This window comes from Emiliania huxleyi (assembly GCF_000372725.1).
Source record: "Emiliania huxleyi CCMP1516 chromosome Unknown EMIHUscaffold_14, whole genome shotgun sequence".
In the NCBI taxonomy this organism is placed as follows: Eukaryota; Haptophyta; order Isochrysidales; family Noelaerhabdaceae; genus Emiliania; species Emiliania huxleyi.
In genome coordinates, this window is record NW_005201192.1 from 344,579 (window position 1) to 361,931 (window position 17,353).

The 17,353-nt window shown below is 66.1% G+C and overlaps 5 protein-coding genes across 5 annotated transcripts in view; 3 read left to right on the forward strand and 2 right to left on the reverse strand.

Moving 5' to 3' along the window:
- EMIHUDRAFT_98422 (hypothetical protein) overlaps positions 1 to 1,741 on the forward strand; it is a gene marked incomplete at both ends in the record, with an annotated part of 2,846 nt that extends 1,105 nt beyond the window's left edge. Inside the window, 4 exons of the mRNA XM_005787770.1 lie at positions 104 to 124; positions 314 to 754; positions 843 to 888; positions 972 to 1,741. Coding sequence (XP_005787827.1) covers positions 104 to 124; positions 314 to 754; positions 843 to 888; positions 972 to 1,741 — 1,278 coding nt within the window. The remainder of the gene's footprint in view (positions 1 to 103; positions 125 to 313; positions 755 to 842; positions 889 to 971) is intronic.
- Positions 1,742 to 5,231: 3,490 nt separating this feature from the next.
- Positions 5,232 to 8,991, forward strand: EMIHUDRAFT_420913 (Serine/threonine protein phosphatase 2A; the record flags this gene model as incomplete). The annotated part of the gene is made up of 15 exons (XM_005787771.1): positions 5,232 to 5,250; positions 5,621 to 5,658; positions 6,287 to 6,443; positions 6,517 to 6,579; positions 6,685 to 6,689; positions 6,794 to 6,858; positions 6,942 to 6,975; positions 7,144 to 7,389; positions 7,458 to 7,511; positions 7,592 to 7,663; positions 7,787 to 7,873; positions 7,983 to 8,174; positions 8,302 to 8,409; positions 8,476 to 8,529; positions 8,604 to 8,991. The coding sequence occupies 15 exons, from the start codon at positions 5,232 to 5,234 to the stop codon at positions 8,736 to 8,738; spliced, it is 1,329 nt and encodes a 442-aa protein (XP_005787828.1). The 3' UTR covers positions 8,739 to 8,991.
- Positions 8,992 to 9,582: 591 nt separating this feature from the next.
- EMIHUDRAFT_201463 (hypothetical protein) lies at positions 9,583 to 11,256 on the reverse strand (the record flags this gene model as incomplete). The annotated part of the gene is made up of 2 exons (XM_005787772.1): positions 9,583 to 9,750; positions 9,985 to 11,256. 2 exons carry the CDS (start codon positions 11,254 to 11,256, stop codon positions 9,583 to 9,585), a joined length of 1,440 nt encoding a protein of 479 aa, XP_005787829.1.
- Positions 11,257 to 12,428: 1,172 nt separating this feature from the next.
- Positions 12,429 to 14,909, forward strand: EMIHUDRAFT_462432 (hypothetical protein; the record flags this gene model as incomplete). The annotated part of the gene is made up of 7 exons (XM_005787773.1): positions 12,429 to 12,561; positions 12,637 to 12,735; positions 12,800 to 13,545; positions 13,648 to 13,715; positions 13,819 to 13,989; positions 14,193 to 14,313; positions 14,352 to 14,909. 7 exons carry the CDS (start codon positions 12,429 to 12,431, stop codon positions 14,712 to 14,714), a joined length of 1,701 nt encoding a protein of 566 aa, XP_005787830.1. The 3' UTR covers positions 14,715 to 14,909.
- A 358-nt stretch (positions 14,910 to 15,267) lies between these two features.
- Positions 15,268 to 16,392, reverse strand: EMIHUDRAFT_462433 (hypothetical protein; the record flags this gene model as incomplete). The annotated part of the gene is made up of 2 exons (XM_005787774.1): positions 15,268 to 15,930; positions 16,194 to 16,392. The coding sequence occupies 2 exons, from the start codon at positions 16,390 to 16,392 to the stop codon at positions 15,548 to 15,550; spliced, it is 582 nt and encodes a 193-aa protein (XP_005787831.1). The 3' UTR covers positions 15,268 to 15,547.
- Between the last annotated feature and the right edge of the window lie 961 nt (positions 16,393 to 17,353).

Sequence of the window (17,353 nt, forward strand, 5' to 3'; positions counted from 1 at the left end):
CACCCAGCCACACACCCGCCCCACATCAGCCGAGGGGGGGAGGGTCGGCCGCTTGGTCGCTCTCGCTGCGGCCTCGCCTCACCCCTTCGCCTGCTGTGTGCAGGTTGCGCGGCTGGGCGGGCGGGTCTGCCTGCTGGTCGACGAGGAGGGGAGGGGCGGCGAGGCGCTGCAGGCCGCCACGCCCTCCAGCGCTGGCGGGGGACCGCTCCTGCCCAGACGTCCACGACACGTCCACGACACGTCCCCCCCTCAGGCGACCACCGCAGCGGCGCTCCTCCCCTTCCAAGCCGACCTCGCGCGAGCGCGCGACGAGGCTGCGGCGGCGGCGGCGGCGGCGGCGGCGCTGGACGAGCGGGTTCGGGCGGCGGTGAGCGCGACGCACCGGAGCATCGAGGCGGTGAGGCGGCTGGAGGGGGTCAGCGGAGAGGCGAGGGCCGAAGCGCGCGAGGCGGCGGTGGCGCAGGCGGCGGCGACGGCGGCGGCGCAGGCCGCGGCGACACGGGCCGTGCAGGCGGTGCAGGCGGCGGAGGCGTCGCAGGCGGAGGCGGCGGAGGCGCGGGGGGAGGCGGTGCAGGCGCGGGGGCAGGCGGAGGCGGCGCGGGCGACGGCAGAGAGGGCGGCGGCGCACGCGGCGGAGGGCGATGGCGTCGCAGCGAGGGGAGAGGCTGCGGGCTGGCGCGCGCGCGCGGAGGAGGCGGCCGAGGGCGTGGCTGCGCTGCGTGCCTCTCACGCGCAGGCGGTGCGGTGGCTGGAGGTGCTGCTTGCGGAGGAGGGGGGGGGGGGATGCGCGGCTGGCGCCAGTCCCGTGAGACCCCCGCCTCGCCCCCCCTCCCCCTCGGCAGGCTCTCCAGCGCGAGATTGGCGCTGTCAAGGCGACCGCGCACGACGGTCCGCGCCTTCCCGCCAAGCCTGCGGCGTCACGTCAGGCGGCGGACCGGCACCTCACTCCGGCGTGGCGCCGCCGCCTGCAGGCGTCGCCGCGAGCCGCGTCTGCGCGGCGAGTGCCGCCGAGCTCAAGCTGCAGCTGGCGCAGCTCGCCTCGGCCAAGCCGTGCGCCTCCCCGCCCTCCGGCTGCTTTGGGGAGGGCGCGCCGCACGAGGAGGGCCGGCTCTCGCTCGGTGGCGGGAGGCTCACCTCGCTGGAGCGGGCGGTCGAGAGCCTGCGGAGAGAGGTGCGAGCGGAGGTCAACGCGCTCTCCTCCTCCCTCGCCCTCCTCACGCGCTCCACCACTCCCGGGCCCTCCTCCTCCGCCCCCGGCTACTGCACCGCCGCCGCCGCCGCGTCCTCCTCCGCCTCCGCCTCCGCCCCGCCGCCGCCCCGTCCGTTCGACGCGCCGTCGCCAGGGTACGACCCCTCGCCCTCCCTCTCGCCGCACCACCACCACCGCTTCCCGCCTCCCGCGCACAGCGAGCCTCTCCCCGCCGCCGCACCGCGACCAGCCTACCGCCACCACCACGCGAGCCGGCCGCACTCGCCTCCGCCGCCACTGAGCCAGCTGCCGACGCCCGACTCGAGACTGCTGCTCTCGCCGCCGTCGCCGCCGCCGCCGCCGCCCTACCATCACCACCAGCCGGGCGGGGCGCCGCCGCCGGCCTCGCACGCGCGCTCGCCACCGACGCCGCCCTCTGCGCTGCCGAGCACGCCGTACAGCCCCTCCCTCGGCGCTTGGGAGGCGGTGGGCGGCGGTGCGGTGTCGCTGGGCAAGCGGCCGGTGCCGAGACCGCTCTTTGACAGCACGTGATTTATGTCTTAATTTTATGTCTCTCGTGTCTCTCGAGTTTCCAGTGTGCCCCCCGGCGCTGTCCGCGAGGGAGGGAGATAGGAGAGATGTCCAGTGCGGACATTTGACTTTTTGTGTTTTACGATTGCTCTCAGAGCGACTCGAACTCGCACACCCGGAGCCACCACACACTGCACTCTCACACAGATTTCTAGCGGGTAGCGCCTGGTGGCACACCGCGGTATCCGGTATCGCACACGCCGCGGTGGTGTCTTAGGCGCTCTGAGACAGCTCAGGGTTGGGCTGCTGCGAAGGATTGTAGACGATGCACACTCGTTTGTCCATCGTGACCACCCACAGGCCTCGGTGCACGCTCGTGTCGACCTCGACAGTGGTGAGAACGGGCGGCTTGGCAGCACTCGAGCTGTGTGCGCGGCGCTGACAGGGCCGGTAGCGCATTAGCAGTTTGAAAATCAGCACGTAGAGGGGAAACGACAAAAGGAGGGCGGACAGGGCGATGACCATAGATGTGTAGTCGATGTCTGAGGAGGTTGAGTCTCCGCCGAATGGTGTGTAGCTGTTGCAGCCGTCGAGGACGCATCTTCGTGGCGGCGGCGGCGGCGGCGGCGGCGGCGCGGACTGCGGCGGCGGCGCAAACGGATTCATGAGAGCCGGAATGGCCGGTGAAAGCATGCGTGCCGGAATGGTTGGTGGTGACATTCATTCATGAGCCCCATTCAAGGTCTCGTCAAAAAGGAAAAAAAGGCGCTGCCCGGCACCCCTTTGCCAACAACAACCTACACACAGTCGGACGAACCGAAAAGTCTACTCAGAGCGGTGGTTGAGGCCGATTGCCTCAACTGTCAACCAGCGGGTTGACAGAGGTCTCAACCATTTTTGTTTTTGTCAACCAAGTGGTTGACAGACCCCTAACACAAACACACTCTCTCTCTCTCTCAGACCCCTTCAACCTTCAACCACGCGGAATGGCTGCTCACACACACACCGCGCAAAGACTTCTGAACAGTGAACATTCTCTGTGAATTCATGTCGTCTTCTTTTAGATGCTGCATTTGACGCGCCTTTTTCACGAGTACTTGCTCCAGCTACACGTACACGTGCGTGGATGGGAGAGGTGTGATGCCAAGCCCAGACGAGGAGCGCTGACAAGTCATCTCGAATGCCCCGCCACCGGGGGGGTCCCGGCCGACGTCATGGTCGTCCGGACGCGGCCCTCTGTACACGGAAACAGCTTACCGCAGACATTACCGAACTCAAAACTGCTTACCAAAGGCAGATACGAGCTCAGCTCAGTGAGATCTAGCAGCACATACCCTCAGTATCCAGAATAGTTAAGTCTGAAAAAGTCGGTCCGACCGCGCAGAGCGGTCTGGCTGTCTGCAGAGGCCAGAGCTTCCGTCCGGGCCTTGAGAAATGTCGGAGGCATGTCGGCCCTCGCGATTTTGATGGCGTTACCCTCATTGCACGTGAACCAGACCGCGCCGGCCACGCACCCTTGTTCCCGGAGGCCAACTCGAACAGGTTTGAGCAAATAGGCCGCCTTCCATGCTCGATATGCAGCAGGAGCTTAGTTGACCCTGCTCGAAGGCCGCCCTGCTCTAAGGCCGCCCTGCTCTCGGCATTGCGTTGTTGACTGATAGCACTGTCTGATCCAACCAGAAAGAGCCGTCAAAGAGCCGTCGAGCTACATGAGACCCAAGCAAGTCGTCGTGATGTACCAGAAAACGAAACCAGCACCAACAGAGGAGACGAGATGGGGGCGGAGCCGCGGCTGAAAAAGGCTAGGAGGGGAGGTCGGGCCCCGCGCCCGTCACACAACTATCGGGATGCGACCAGAAGGAAGGACCGAGAGGTGGGGGAAGACGTCCCGAAGTGAAAGTTGGGAGACCACGAAGAAGGGTCCGGAGTGGTGAGGCGCCGGGTGTGGGCGGGCGTCGAGTCCGTGTCGAGTCCGTGTCGAGTGTTTACTAGCTCCGAGTAGAGGGGGCGTTCTGCTGCTAGGGGAAACCTGGAGCGCGGAGCTAACCCTCGGAGACCCGTGTTTACTTTAAGGCCCTTGCCCTGCGAACGCGCACCCCCGGGGCTAGGGCTCTCTAGCCCGTAACCCGATGCCAATCATCCGGCCCGCTGGGTGCGCTTCTTAGCTCCCCGGCCCTGGATGTGCGGTTGATGACTGCACTCCAAGTGCTCCAAGTGCACCAAAATTGTGACCCCAGGATCGACATTGATTTCTCGCGCCTACTTTCACTGCTTGAGACTCGGGACTCGCCAAATAGATCCTGCGTCTATGACTGTGTGCAACGTCAAGTCGTGAACCGCGACAAGACCATCGCGCCAAGCGCGACTCTGTTGCTTTATGCGGCAGCATTCAACGTGACTCTTGCCGTGGATGGTTCTGAGCCCTGGTGTCGAGGTGTCGAGGCCCGGTGTCGAGGGTGTCGAGCTGCTGTCGAGGGATAGAGGTGTCGAGCCTGTCGAGGCCTAGGCCTGGCGAGGCCTGGCGAGGCCTGGCGAGGCCTGGCGGCGAGGCCTGGCGAGGCCTGGCGGCGAGGCCTGGCGGCGAGGCCTGGCGAGGCCTGGCGAGGCCTGGCGAGGCCTGGCGAGGCCTGTCGAGGCGAGGCCTGGCGAGGCCTGTCGAGGCTGAAACCATGCTTGTCCGTGTCGAGGAGTGTCGAGGGGTGTCGAGGGGTGTCGAGGGTGTCGAGGGTGTCGAGGGTGTCGAGCGGGTGTCGAGCGGGTGTCGAGTGTTGTCAAGAGGCGTCTGAGGTATTGAGGTGTCCAAGGTGGCAGGTGGATGCAGTTGCAGCCCATCAACATACAACTCTTTTCTCCCAGTAACCTAAAAGACGTACAACAAAAGTTGGGCAGCAGTTGCAAAGCTGTTTCATCCCTTAGTTGCAGCCTCAGTTGCACCCTGTTGATGTAGCACAACCTGAGCACAACCAGTATACTCTCTGTGGACATTTGAGGACATCAAGTGCCGGGAGTCATTGCCACTGTGCACCAAGGTGCTGTGCAGGCGCAGCACCGCAGCAGCGTCGCTGCTGCAGCAGCGTCGCTGCTGCAGCGTCACCGGCGCACAAAGCGCAACTGACCACAGCGCTCATGGCACAAGGCTGGTGCCATGAGTCAGTGGACATTGCCACTGCACAAGGTGCTGTCCAGCAGCTAAGGGCTGCCAGTACCCCATCGCAGCAGCGTCGCCGCCGCTGCAGCGTCGCCGTTGCAGCGTCGCCAGTGCACAAAGCGCAATGGACCACAGGTCTGCACTCATGGCACAAGCTCACTGGTGTGAGGATTCATTGCCACTGTACAAGGTGCTGTGCAGCACCTTAGGGCTACCTGAGTACTGCCATGTTTGCTGCATCAACAGGGGTGCAACTGAGCTGCAACTTGAGCTAGAACTTGAGAGGCTGCAACTCAGGGATGAAAGTACTGCCAGCCAAGTTTGATTGCTGCTGCAACCCTGATTTCTAACTCTGTGACTCCAATGGGTCTACGTCTCTGCTGTGTTAGGATCATCAGAGGTGTCGAGCGGTGTCGAGCGGTGTCGAGCGGTGTCGAGCGGTGTCGAGCGGTGTCGAGCGGTGTCGAGCGGTGTCGAGCGGTGTCGAGCGGTGTCGAGCGGTGTCGAGCGGTGTCGAGCGGTGTCGAGCGGTGTCGAGCGGTGTCGAGCGGTGTCGAGCGGTGTCGAGCGGTGTCGAGGGGTGCCGAGGGGTGTCGAGGGGTGTCGAGGTGTCGAGTTTGGCACCTTGACACGGACGAGCATGGTTTCAGCCTAGATGGTGTCGAGGGGTGTCGAGGGGTGTCGAGGGGTGTCGAGGGGTGTCGAGTTTGTCGAGTTGGCATGGGTTGTCGAGGTGTCGAGTCGGTGTCGAGGTTTGGTGTCGAGGTGTCGAGGCCAGGGCTCAGGGATGGTTAGTGACCGCGGTTGCTTACGCAATGCTACACCGTGAGCTGAGCTTCACCAGCCGTTTCTCCTCCTTCCCTTGCCTTCTCTTGCCGTCCGTTCTCTGTGCGCATTCCACTGCATGCGGCATCAACACGCGTCTTCTGCCGGGCGCGCATCTGAACTCGTACCAGGTACTCGAGTAGGCCATCGCTTTGCTGAGAGATCAGGCGCCTGAATGGCGACAGTGAGCGTCTCCTACTTATGGATTGCGCTCGAGGTCCGAGGAGCGCAAGAGCGCGCCGCAGGCGAAGCGATTTTTTGGGCGGCAGGCTCTTCCAGTTTATCTTGTGATCACGCTCGAGCCTGTGAATAGGCCCCGGAGGCCTCAACCCTCAACTAAAGGGTTGAGGGGGGGTCTCAACCGTCAACCAGATGGTTGAGGGGGGGCCTCAACCCTCAACCCCTCAACCACCCCTCTGGAAAGAGAAAAGAAGAAAATTGTGCCGAACCAGAGCCGGTGCTTCGCAGCCCGCGCTCCTAACACGGCGAGTGCGGTCCCCCTACAATTGTACTGTATGGCCGGTTCTTCTGGCGGCTCCGGCGGGGCTGGTGCCCCGCCCGCCAAGCTCGAGCAGCTGCCAGCCTTCAAAGAGGTTCGCGATGCCTCTGAGCGGCGGGCGCTCTTCCTCAAGAAGCTTCAGTTGTGCTCGTGGCCGATGGACTTCACGAACGGGCAGATCGACGCGCGCGATAAGGAGATAAAGCGACAGACCCTCCTGGAGCTCATGGATTATATCAACTCGACCAAGGGTGACCGCCGAGCCGCTCACTGATCGTGCCACCACCGGCAGCCGCACGCTTCACTCCGTCCCATGCGCACCAGGCGCCTTCTCCGAGCGCACCTACCCCGACGTCGTTCACATGATTGCAGCAAACCTCTTCCGCGGTGAGGCCGCCCCGCCCGCCCGCACAGACTCGGCTACGACGGCGGACCCATCACCGTCCCTGTCCCGAGCGCACCACCAGCCAGCCTCCACTGCTGCCGAGCGAGGGATGGTGACGAGGGCGGAGGGCGGTGACGAGCTCGCTGTGAGGCGGGGCGGCTCTCTTCACAGCTGCAGCGCGTGACAGGCCTGGCGGCGTCCGGCTCGCGGGCGCAGCTCGAGCCGGAGGAGGAGGAGCCCGCGCTCGAGCCCGCGTGGCCGCACCTGCAGTACGTGTACGAGTTCCTGCTCCGGCTCGCGCCGCCTCGAGCTCCAGCCAAGGGGTGGCTAGTCTCTCACCTGGCCTCTCTGGCTGCGCGAGTAGGTTCGTGGTCTCGAGCGAGGCGGACCCGAAGGCGGTCAAGCGGTACCTCGACACGCGTTTCCTTCTCAAGCTCATCGACCTCTTCGACTCCGAGGAAGCTCGCCGCCCCAGCATGCCGAACACCCGCACCCCGTGCTCACGACCGACACTCGAGACGACGCCTGCTCTCACCTTCTCCGCCCGCCACACCCCCGCGCACCAGGACCCGCGCGAGCGAGACTACCTCAAGACGATCCTGCACCGCATCTACGGCAAGTTCATGCCCTACCGCGCCTTCATCCGCAAGGCCATCAACAACATCTTCTACACCTTCGTGTACGAGACGGAGCGGCACAACGGCATCGCCGAGCTTCTCGAGATCCTGGGCTCGATCATCAACGGCTTCGCGCTGCCGCTCAAGGAGGAACACATGCTCTTCCTGCACCGCGCGCTGCTCCCGCTCCACAAGGTGCGCTTCACCGGCATGTACCACCACAGCAGCTCTCGTAGTAATTCATTGGTGAATTATTCGTCAAGGTGCGCTTCATCGGCATGTACCACCAGCAGCTCTCGTATTGCGTCTCGCAGTTTGTTGAGAAGGAGCCGCCGCCGCGCGCCACGCGCCGCCTCGCATGCCGCGCCTCTCGACGGCCGCCGTCACGCTGCTGTAGGACCCGAAGCTCGCCAAGCCGGTCCTCGAGGCGATCCTCAAGTTCTGGCCGTGCACGCACTCGCCGAAGGAGGCGAAGCGCCAGCCCGACGAGGGCTAGCACAGCCGCCCCTGTTACAAAGAGGGGAGAGACTGGCCCGGGGGAGGGGCGGGGGCGGGGGGGGAGGGACTGGCTCACCCTGCGCGGGACTGGAAGGTGCTGCTGCTGAACGAGCTCGAGGAGGTGTTGGAGATGGTCGACGCGCGAGAGTTTGCCGCGGTGATGGCGCCGCTCTTCGCGCAGGTGGCAGAGGCAGCTCGGCGACATCTCGGCTCTCGGCATCACCTCTGCATCACCTCGGCATCACCTCGGCATCAGCTCGGCATCACCTCGGCTGCTTCTCTTCGCGCAGGTGTCGCGCTGCATAGAGTCGCCGCACTTCCAGGTGGCCGAGCGGGCCCTCTTTCTGTGGAACAATGAGTACATCGTCTCGCTCATCGCGCAGCACCGCGCAGAGGCGCCCGCCGCTCCTCCTCGCGCCCTGCCCGCCTCGCGCAGCTGGCACACTGCTGGGCCGTCAGAGTGTGCCGGCGGTGGGCCGCAGGTGCTGCCGATCGTGTTTGGCGCGCTGCACGCAAACTCGAACTCGCACTGGAACCAGGCGAGACCCGGCGCGGCCCGCCACGCCCCCCCCCCCCCTCCACGCGCCAGCTTGCGCCTCCGCCCGCCAGACGGTGCACGGGCTCACCTGCAACGTGGTCAAGCTCTTCATGGAGATGGACCCGCGCCTCTTCGACGAGTGCACCGCCGCGCACCAGGCGGCGCAGGAGAGGGAGCAGGCGCGGCGCGAAGAGGCGGCAGCCCCCTGACTCCGTCCGAGATCACCCGAGATGTGCCGAGAGTAGGCGCGGCGCGAGGAGCGGCAGGACGCGTGGAGGGCGATCGAGGCCGACGCGGAGGCGAGTCCGCCGCGTCTCCACCGCGGCGCACGGCGCTGTGCTGCCCCCTCCCCACGCCGCCTCGTGCGACGCAGGCGAACCCGCTCTTCCCGCGGGTGAAGCACGCGCTCACCGCGAAGGCGTCGCTCGCCTATGCGATGCGCGCGCAGCAGCTGCGGGAGGGGATGACCATGTTCGAGGACGCGCCGAGCGACGAGAAGGCGCGTTGAGGGAATGGAGGGGGCGAGGGACAGGGAGGTGTATCACAACGGGGCGGCGCCGGGCGCAGTTGGGCTCAACGACAGCGGTTCTCGTTTGGTGTACGAGTTATAGAGCTCGAACGGTAAAGTAGAGGCGGGGTCTCGAATCATCATGTCAGTAGCAGTAGCTTCCTTGGGACGTGTGCATGTCTGTGTGGGCACGCGCTGTCGCGCTCTGAGACCGAATTGTGTTATGTGACATCTTGCGTCTTCAATTTATTACACACATATGCGAGAGGTGGCGTTGACGCGATTTACTTGTACACGATGTGCGCGGCCGATTTTGCGATTACGGTACTTGATCTTGAGAGAAACATGCACCTTGAAAGAGATCAGAGTGGTTTCACTGTGGGTGTGGCGGGGAACGATCGCGCGCATCGATCGCGTTCTACATCTGAGAGACAAGTGTGTCACATCGAGGACGACAACCCGCGCGCAGGACACTGAGGCGGATTGACTCTGAGCCGCACAAAGCTTTCTAGCGCTCTGCACCTCAGTCCTCACAGGCAGTGCTCTACAAGCGCCCTCTCTGAGGGCAAAAGGCGTGAAATCCGCATGGGTGGGGTCCACAAGCGGTTTGGCTCGCGTCCACCGCCGCCGGAGGCTGCTTCCGATATCTCGGCCTCCTCGCCGTGCCGGCGACCACCAGACTAATTGATCTCCCATCGCGCAGCCGTCGCATCGCCGCCGGCATCGCGCTGGGTGCCGCCGCAGGCCGCTTCCTCAGCCGCAGCCACGCGCTGCTCCGGCTGCGCCTCTCCCTCGCCCGCGCGCTCTCGCTCCGTGCCTCGTGTGCTCTCCGGTCTCCGCGCGCTCACTTGGCGCCCGTCGTCGCGCCGCGCTGCACCGAGAGGTCCATCATCACCGTGCCTGAGCCTTGGGGCTGCACGAGCGACGGCGCGCTCACCAGGTCGTCAAGCTCCCCGTAGCTCGGCAGCGTCGACTCCTGCACACGGCCCCTGCGCAGGACGATGCGGTCGAGCTGCGGCCGCGAGAGCAGCTCAGAGAGGCGCCGCGCGTCGGGGAAGAGGATCAGGTCGGCCGCGGCGCCGGGCGCGATCGATGCCGGCACGTTGGACAGCGCGCTCGTCGGCGCGGCGCCCTCGCCGCCGCCCGTCGCGCAGGCGCCGTCGTCGGCGCCCGGCGCGGGGTGGAGGCCCATGGCGAGGGCGGGCGCGTCTGAGACGAGCTGTGCCCACGCGCCCTCGTGGGGGACCGTGTCGAGGTGGCCGAGCGTGATCGCCATCCTCCAGTTCTGCAGCCCGTCGTAGTCGCCATACGGGTGCCACCAGTCGCGCACGTTGTCGCTCGCCGCGGCGACGCACACGCCCGCCGCGGCGAGCTCCTGCACCAGCGTGAGGCCACGCCACTGCGGCGTGCGCGGCGTGTCGGCATCGATCTCCACGCAGTGCGGCGGCATCGAGCCGCGCCGGTCCTGCAAGCCAAGATTGGTCGCCGGGTGCACGATGACCGTCAGCGGGCGGAGGGCCGCGAGGCCCGCGACCACCTCACGCTGCACAGCCGGCGTCTGCAGCGAGAGCGCCGTGAGGTGGCCGAGGAGCACGGGCTTCGTGTAGCCGTTGGCGCGCGCCTTGCGGAGGCAGTGCACGAGGGGCTGCAGGCAGCAGCACTGTGGGTCGTTGGTCTCGTCGATGTGCAAGTCCACCTGCACGCCGTGCGCGTGCGCGTACGCGAAGAGTGCGTCCAGGTGCGCCTCCGTCTCGGCAAACGGCGTGCCGTTGACGTTGCCGCAGTAGGCGCCGAGGAGCACGCCCTCATGGCTCATCGCCTCCTCCAGATGGGGCTCAGCGAGGGCGGGCTTACCCCACAGCGGCAGGTAGAGGTTGGCCACGCCCTGGAGGCAGACGCCCTTGGCTGCCCACTTGGCGCGCAGCTTGGTGAAAGCCGTGTACACGGTGGCGCGCAGCTGCGCGTCCGGGCTGTTGGTGCCGTCGAGGTGCGTGCGCATCGCGCGCGTCCCATAGTGGTAAGCGGTCGCGATGGCAAAGTCCATGCGGCGGTACACGTCCTCCTCCGATAGCCAGTTTGCCTCCTGATCAATGAGCTCCACCCGCAGAGCGTCGTTGATGCTGCCCGTTGGATTGCGCGTGCGCGGGTGGCCGTGCGTCTTGATCATGTGGGTGTGCGCGTCCGTGAAGCAGGAGAGCAGAATGCTGCCTCCCGCGTCACACTTTGGACCCACGGTTTGACCGGCGTCGATCGCGGAGATCTTCCCATCCAAGATGTGCACGTCGCAGTCCACGAGGCCCTCGGCATCACTGACAAAGGAGGAGCTAGGCGGCAGCAGCGACCGTGGCACGCGCACACGCGAGAGCACGAGAGTGCGCTTCGCACGTGCGAGGAGCTTGAGCTTGAGGCGCAGCAAACCGTGCCGCCGATTGAGCAAAGCGCCGAGCGTGAACGACGCCGCGGCGAGGGCAGCGCCAGATAATGCGAATGTGAGGGGTACGCGCGAGAGCAGCGCCATTTTGCTACCGGGATAGGGGTACAAGCTCGCGACGCGGCTTGGCAGGCCGCATCGCAGCCAGCCTTTCAGAAGGCCCTCCTTCACAGCTGCTGCTGCTGCACGACGTCGACGCCTCTCGCCGCTGGATCGCCCTCGGCCTCACCGCCACCGCCGCCGCCGCCGCCGCCGCCGCCGCCGCTGTGAAGATCTTCCTCGTTGTACAAGCTCTAATCGAAAACCTTGGCCTCACAGAATCGGTCCCTCGTTGTACAGCAGTGAGTGTGGTTCTTGCACGCGTGCAAGATTGGGCGTCTTCTGCCGCAGTCCCTTTGTGCTTTGACGGCCCCAGGGTGGGTGGGGGCCACCTCCAACCCCTACCTAGCCAATAGGGGTACAAGCTCTTCCTCGTTGTACTCGAGTATTGCAAGCAACCCCCCCCCCCCCTGGCCCCCCCCACCCCGCCTCCCGGCATCCGACCCGCCCATTCAGCTCTTTCGTACTTTCGTACGGAGCGTGGGTTTGCTTTTTCATTTTTTAGGCGGGATTTGTGGTCACAACTTAGGCGCGCGCGCGAAACACACCCGGATCTACTCGCGTAGATACACAGACGACACAACCGAGCCTATGGACAACTGGGACCAGATCATCACGCAGCGCTGGCGTGCGGCGATTCCAGCAGGCCCAGGCAAAGTGACGCGATCCGTCTCGCCGAGGCGCGCTTTTTGCGTCCGCATCGGTAGATGGTAGAGATGTGCGTTTGGAGCAGTGCGGACTGTCTGTGCAGAGTAGAGTGGGGTCACCCGTTTAGTTGATTTGTAGTTTGTGTTGTTCTGTGTGAGCGGTGGTGCCGCACGGGCCGCTCTCCCTCGCCTCGGGGCGTGGCGCTGGTGGGCCGGGGGCGCGCGGTAGGCGTACGGGGCCGCGTGCGCGTGGCCCGCCCGTAAGCGCCGTGTGTGGGGTGCCCTGGGGTCGGGCAGCGAGCTACCCCCCCGGGACGGCGCATCGCGAGTGAGGCCCCGGGGTGGGGCAGGTGAGGGAGGGGGCGGGGATGGCCGGGCCCCGGTGAGTTCTGGGTGAGGCCCGCCCCCCCCCCCCTCCCTCGAGGCTGTGATCCGCACATGGGCAGGAGCCGGAACCCAAATCGGCGTTGACGTATGCACCCGGTCGCTAGCTGCTAGTCTACCACGCCCCGAATGACTGTTCTTTGTGTTGTGTCGGTTCTCAGCCTGCTCCCGTTCGCGACATCACGCCCACCGCACATCGTCTTTATCGTTAGCGACGATCTCGGCTTCAACGACGTCTCGTTCCACGGCTCGAACCAGATTGGTGCGGCTCTCTGCTGACTGCTCTTTGGGTGAAGCAAGTGAAGCACGCAGTCTGCACATCACTCGCGCCGACTAGGCACGCCCAACATCGACGCCATCGCCGCCGATGGCATCACCCTGATGAACTACCATGTGCAGCCAGTCTGCAGCCCGTCCCGCGCCACCTTTATGAGCGGTGAGCCGGCCGATGCTGCACACCGCTCTCCCGGCGCCGGTGTACTTGTGCCCATGCTGGCTAGGCCGGCACGTCATCCACACGGGCATCTACATGCCGTTTCGGCAGGGCACGCCACTGCGGCTCAACCTGTCCTACTCGCTGCTGCCGCAGTATCTGCGGCGGTGCTGCAACTACAGCTCGCACATGGTCGGAAAATGGCATCTCGGGCAGAATGTGCTCGCCGCGCTGCCGACGGGGCGCGGCTTCGAGACGTACCTCGGCTACTGGTCTGGCGCGGAGGACTACGTCACGCACGACACGCTCGGCGCCTACGATTTCAACGACGACGCGCGGCACGAGGCGGGCTCGGCTGCGGCGGAAGTGACGCTGCGCCCGGCGGTGGAGCTGAACGGGACCTACTCGACCGCGGCGATGACGGCGCGCGCGGTCCGGGTGATTGAGGGCTTCGGCGGCGGCGGCGGGCTCGGAGGCTCTCTTCCTCGGAGGCCTCTCTTCCTCTACCTGCCGTACCAGGCGGTGCACTGGCCGCTCGAGGCGCCGCCGCAGTACGTTGACCGGTACCGCGGGCGGACGGGCGGCGACACTCGGCGGCAGCTTGTGTGTGCGATGGCCAAGGCGCTCGACGACGGCGTGGGGCAGGTGACGGCGGCGCTCAAGCGGCGGGGCATGTGGGACGACTCGCTCGTCCTCTTCTCGAGCGACAACGGCGGCCCGACTAACGGCAACGAGGGGACGTGGAGCTCGAACTTCCCTCTGCGCGGCGGCAAGAACACGCTCTGGGAGGGAGGCACGCGCGTGGTTGGCGCTGTGCGCGGCCCCGGCATCCCTCGCGGCGCGGCGAGCGACGCTGCGAGAAGCGGCGGCAGACGGGCTGCGGTGGCACCGCTCACGCCGCCCGCCGTGCGTCAGGTCTCCTACGAGAAGTTGCACGCGACGGACTGGCTGCCGACCCTCGTGGCGATGGCGTCCGGCAGGCCGTGCACCTCTCGCCCCCGCACCTCGGCCTGACCCCGGACTAGCCTCGGCCTCGGCCTGGCCTCGGCCTGGCCTCGGCTTGACGCCTGTGTGTCTCTGGGGCAGGCCGTGGACCGCCTCCATCCCGCCCGGCGAGGCGCCGTACCTCGAGGGCGACGGCGTCGACAACTGGCCGATGCTGCGGGCGGGCGGCGCGCCCGGCTCGTCGGCGCGCGACTGGCTGCTGTACGAGGTGCACCCTGGCGACCGCTGGGCGCCGCACTCCCACGGCGAAACGTCCGGCGGGCGAGCCGCTCTGTTGCAAGTACCAGTTGAGATGCCGCTTGCGCACACGCTAGGGGACGCACTCGTGTTGGGCGACCTCAAGCTCATCCGGACGGGGAAGGTCAACCCCGCGGAGGAGGACGGGCGCTCGCCCCGCCCCGCCAGGCGAGGGCCACTCGCTCACGACACCGACTCTTGCTCGACGTGCCGCGCAGGTGGCACCCTCCGCCGGGCGAGGACAGCACCGCCACGCGCTACGCCGTCGGAGAGCGGTGCGACCGCTCCCTCCGTGTCGGCGCCGCGGAGGCGATCACCTTGGGACGGGCCCAGCGCAAGGTGCGGACGTGTCCGGGACGTGTCCGCCGCGTGCGTAGGCGGGGCAGTGCGCGGAGGAGTACTGCCTCTTCAACGTCACTGCGGACGCCTGCGAGTACCACGACCTCGCGGCGGAAAGGCCGGCCGACGTGGCGCGGCTGCTGCGGCGGCTCGACCGCTTCCGCGCGACGGCGGTGCCGGTGGTGCGGCCGGAGGGGTGCGAGCCCGTCCGCGTGCCAAACAGCCGGTGGGGGGCGGGCTTTCGCGGCGTGTCGTGGCAGCCGTGCGACGGGCCGATGACGCCGCCCGGCCTGACGGAAGTGGCAAGCGCGGGGAGGGAGCGGCGCGGCGAGGATTTGTTTGTGCTGGTGCGGGGGAGCGGAGCAGCGAGTCCGAGCGGACGCCTGGAGAGCGTTGCTTGACACATGACAGCGGCGGAGAGGGTGGCACACGCGCATGTGTGTCGCGCACGAGCGGTCGAGCGCCCTCGCGGCCGCGCGCGCCCCCGGCCTACCCCGCTATAGGGCCGGCGACCCTCTCTCGGTGCGTCGGAGCTCGAAGCTCCCCCGTCGCATATCTAGATACACGTTTTTGTGAATGCTTCTTCGCGCGCGTGTACGTGTACCCTGACTCGTCACCGTCATCAATCCGCGACTCCGCTCTCGCCGGTGTCCGGGGACTCGTCTCTCGCGAGCGACGAGTCTCAGAGAGAGCTGAGACCGCGCGAGACTGTGATCTGTGTGGTGTCTGGAGAGAGAGTTTTTGCATTTTGGTCCTCGTTACGACAAACAAACTGCTCTATAAGACGTTATTTCGGCGGGGCCGGCGCTCATGTGCCTCTCCGCCCGACATGTGCGCCATGCGGAGCTTGAGCCTTGAGCCTTGACGCTTGGTTGTCTATGTCACAACGAGACTGTGGGTGTGGCACAGAGACGAGAGAGCGCAGATTTTGTATTATTGTATATCGATGTGTGGCTTTGCCATGTGGATTGCATTCATGAACGTAGGCGAGTGCTCGCGAGAGTGTGCGAACGGTTACGCGCCGCACTCGAGACAGAGCCAGTACGGCTGTCACACATGTGTGTGACAAGGTGCGCAGTAAGGAAGGTGCGTGCCCGGCGACACTCTTCTAGCTGCGCAGTAAGTATATGTCCGCAGTTAAGAATACCATGTCAGTCAGAAGCGATTGCAGAAGAGAGGGGGGGGGAAGGGAGGGGGCTGTTCGTGCCCTGACGTGCAGACAGGGAGAGAGGCGCTAGAAGCCAAACGCGTCCATGAAGTCGTCGGCCGTGGCCGTGCCGCCGTTGACGTCCACCTCGGACTTGTCGAACTTGTGCAAGCCGCCCCCCACCGACTTGCCCTGCGCCTCCATCTCGGCCGCCCTCTTGGCGTTCTCCGCGTCCTTGGCGTCGCGCTCCGCCTGCTCGCGCGCGTCCTTCTCGCGCTTGGCCTTGGCCGCCGCCGCGTCCATCGCCTTGAGCTCCTCCGCCGTCATCGGCTGCCCGCCGGCCGCCTTGAGCTTCTTCGAGAGCTCGGTGAAGAAGTCGCCCGCGTCGGAGATCATGAACTTGACGCCGCTCATCGGCCCCGACCCCTTGCCTTTCTTCGCGATCACGTCGGCGATGTGCGTCTCGAGGTCTGGCCAGGGCGGTGGACAGGGCGGGTGGTGAGGCCCATGCTCGCAGATGGGCGGTGTGGGTGGTGCGCCCATGCTCGCAGATGGGCGGTGTGGAGAGAGAGGCTGCTCAGAGGTGGTGGCATTGCAGGGACGGAGCGAGGATGCCACGAGAGCGAATGCCGCAGCATGTACACCCGCAGCACGGGAGCCGGCGGGGACAAGCGCGGCGCGAGCGGCGGCGGCGAAAGTGGTGGTGACGAGCGGTGCGCATGGAGGCACACACCGAACTTCGCAAGGTATTCCTTCATGTCGGCATCTTGCGCGACCGGCGAGGCCTCGGGAGGTGTGCCGTCTCCGAGCGACGCAGCGAACAGGATCTTTTGCAGCGACTTGAACGGATCGTCGGGCTTTGCGGCGAGAACCTCGTTCAGTGCTGCCACAAGGTGCTGCCTGAGAGCGTCGGCGTATTCGACCTCAGCCATGTGTGTGTCGGGCACGTGCGTATCCTCAGCGCGTTGAAAAAAATATCGCGAAATATTAAAGTAGGGTGGCCGCACACGCACACGCACACGCACACGCACGCACGCACGCACGCACGCACGCACGCTCGCACGCACGCACGCACGCACGCACGCACGCACGCACGCACGCACGCACGCACGCACGCACGCACGCACGCACACACACGCACGCACGCACGCACGCACACACACACACACACACACACGCACGCGCACACACACACACACACACACACACACACACACACACACACACACACACACACACACACACACACACACACACACACACACACACTCTCCTCCGCCCCTCCGTCGCGCGCGCCGCGCGCGCGCTGCCGCCGCCGCCCCTCCTCGCTCGCCGTCTTTCCCTCCGTGTGTGGTGTGGTGCGCGCAGGCCGCAGCGCACAGCAGCGTCCCCACCCCTACGCCCTACCCTCCGTCGCGCCGCCCCTATGCCGCGCGCTGCGCGCCGCCGCCCCCGCCCCCGCCCCGGCCCCCGCCCCCGCCCCCGCTCCCGCTCCCAAGCGCCCCTTCCTTCCTTCCCCGGTGTGTCTCGTGAGAGGTTATGTGATCTATGAGACCCGCTGTGCGTCGCGGGTGTGCTAGAAAGTGGAACCGATCGAGAGGTGCCGCTGCCGGAGCCGCCGTGTGTACATGTGCATGCGCATGTTGTTAGGCACGTGAGTATGTATGTATGTAGGAAGGTGAAGAACAGTGAGTGAGGCCGGCGGGCGTTTTCTACCCTTATAAGTCTCTCGTGTCGGCGCCGACGCTCTTGGTTTAACCGTAGAAGTCCCAGCCGAAATCCGCCCGCCACGATCGATCAGTCCACAATCGTCGGCCCGCAGCGACCCGCAGCGACGGATGCCGCCCCTACGGCCCCTACGGCCGACGCGCCGATGCACGACCGGCCTCCGTC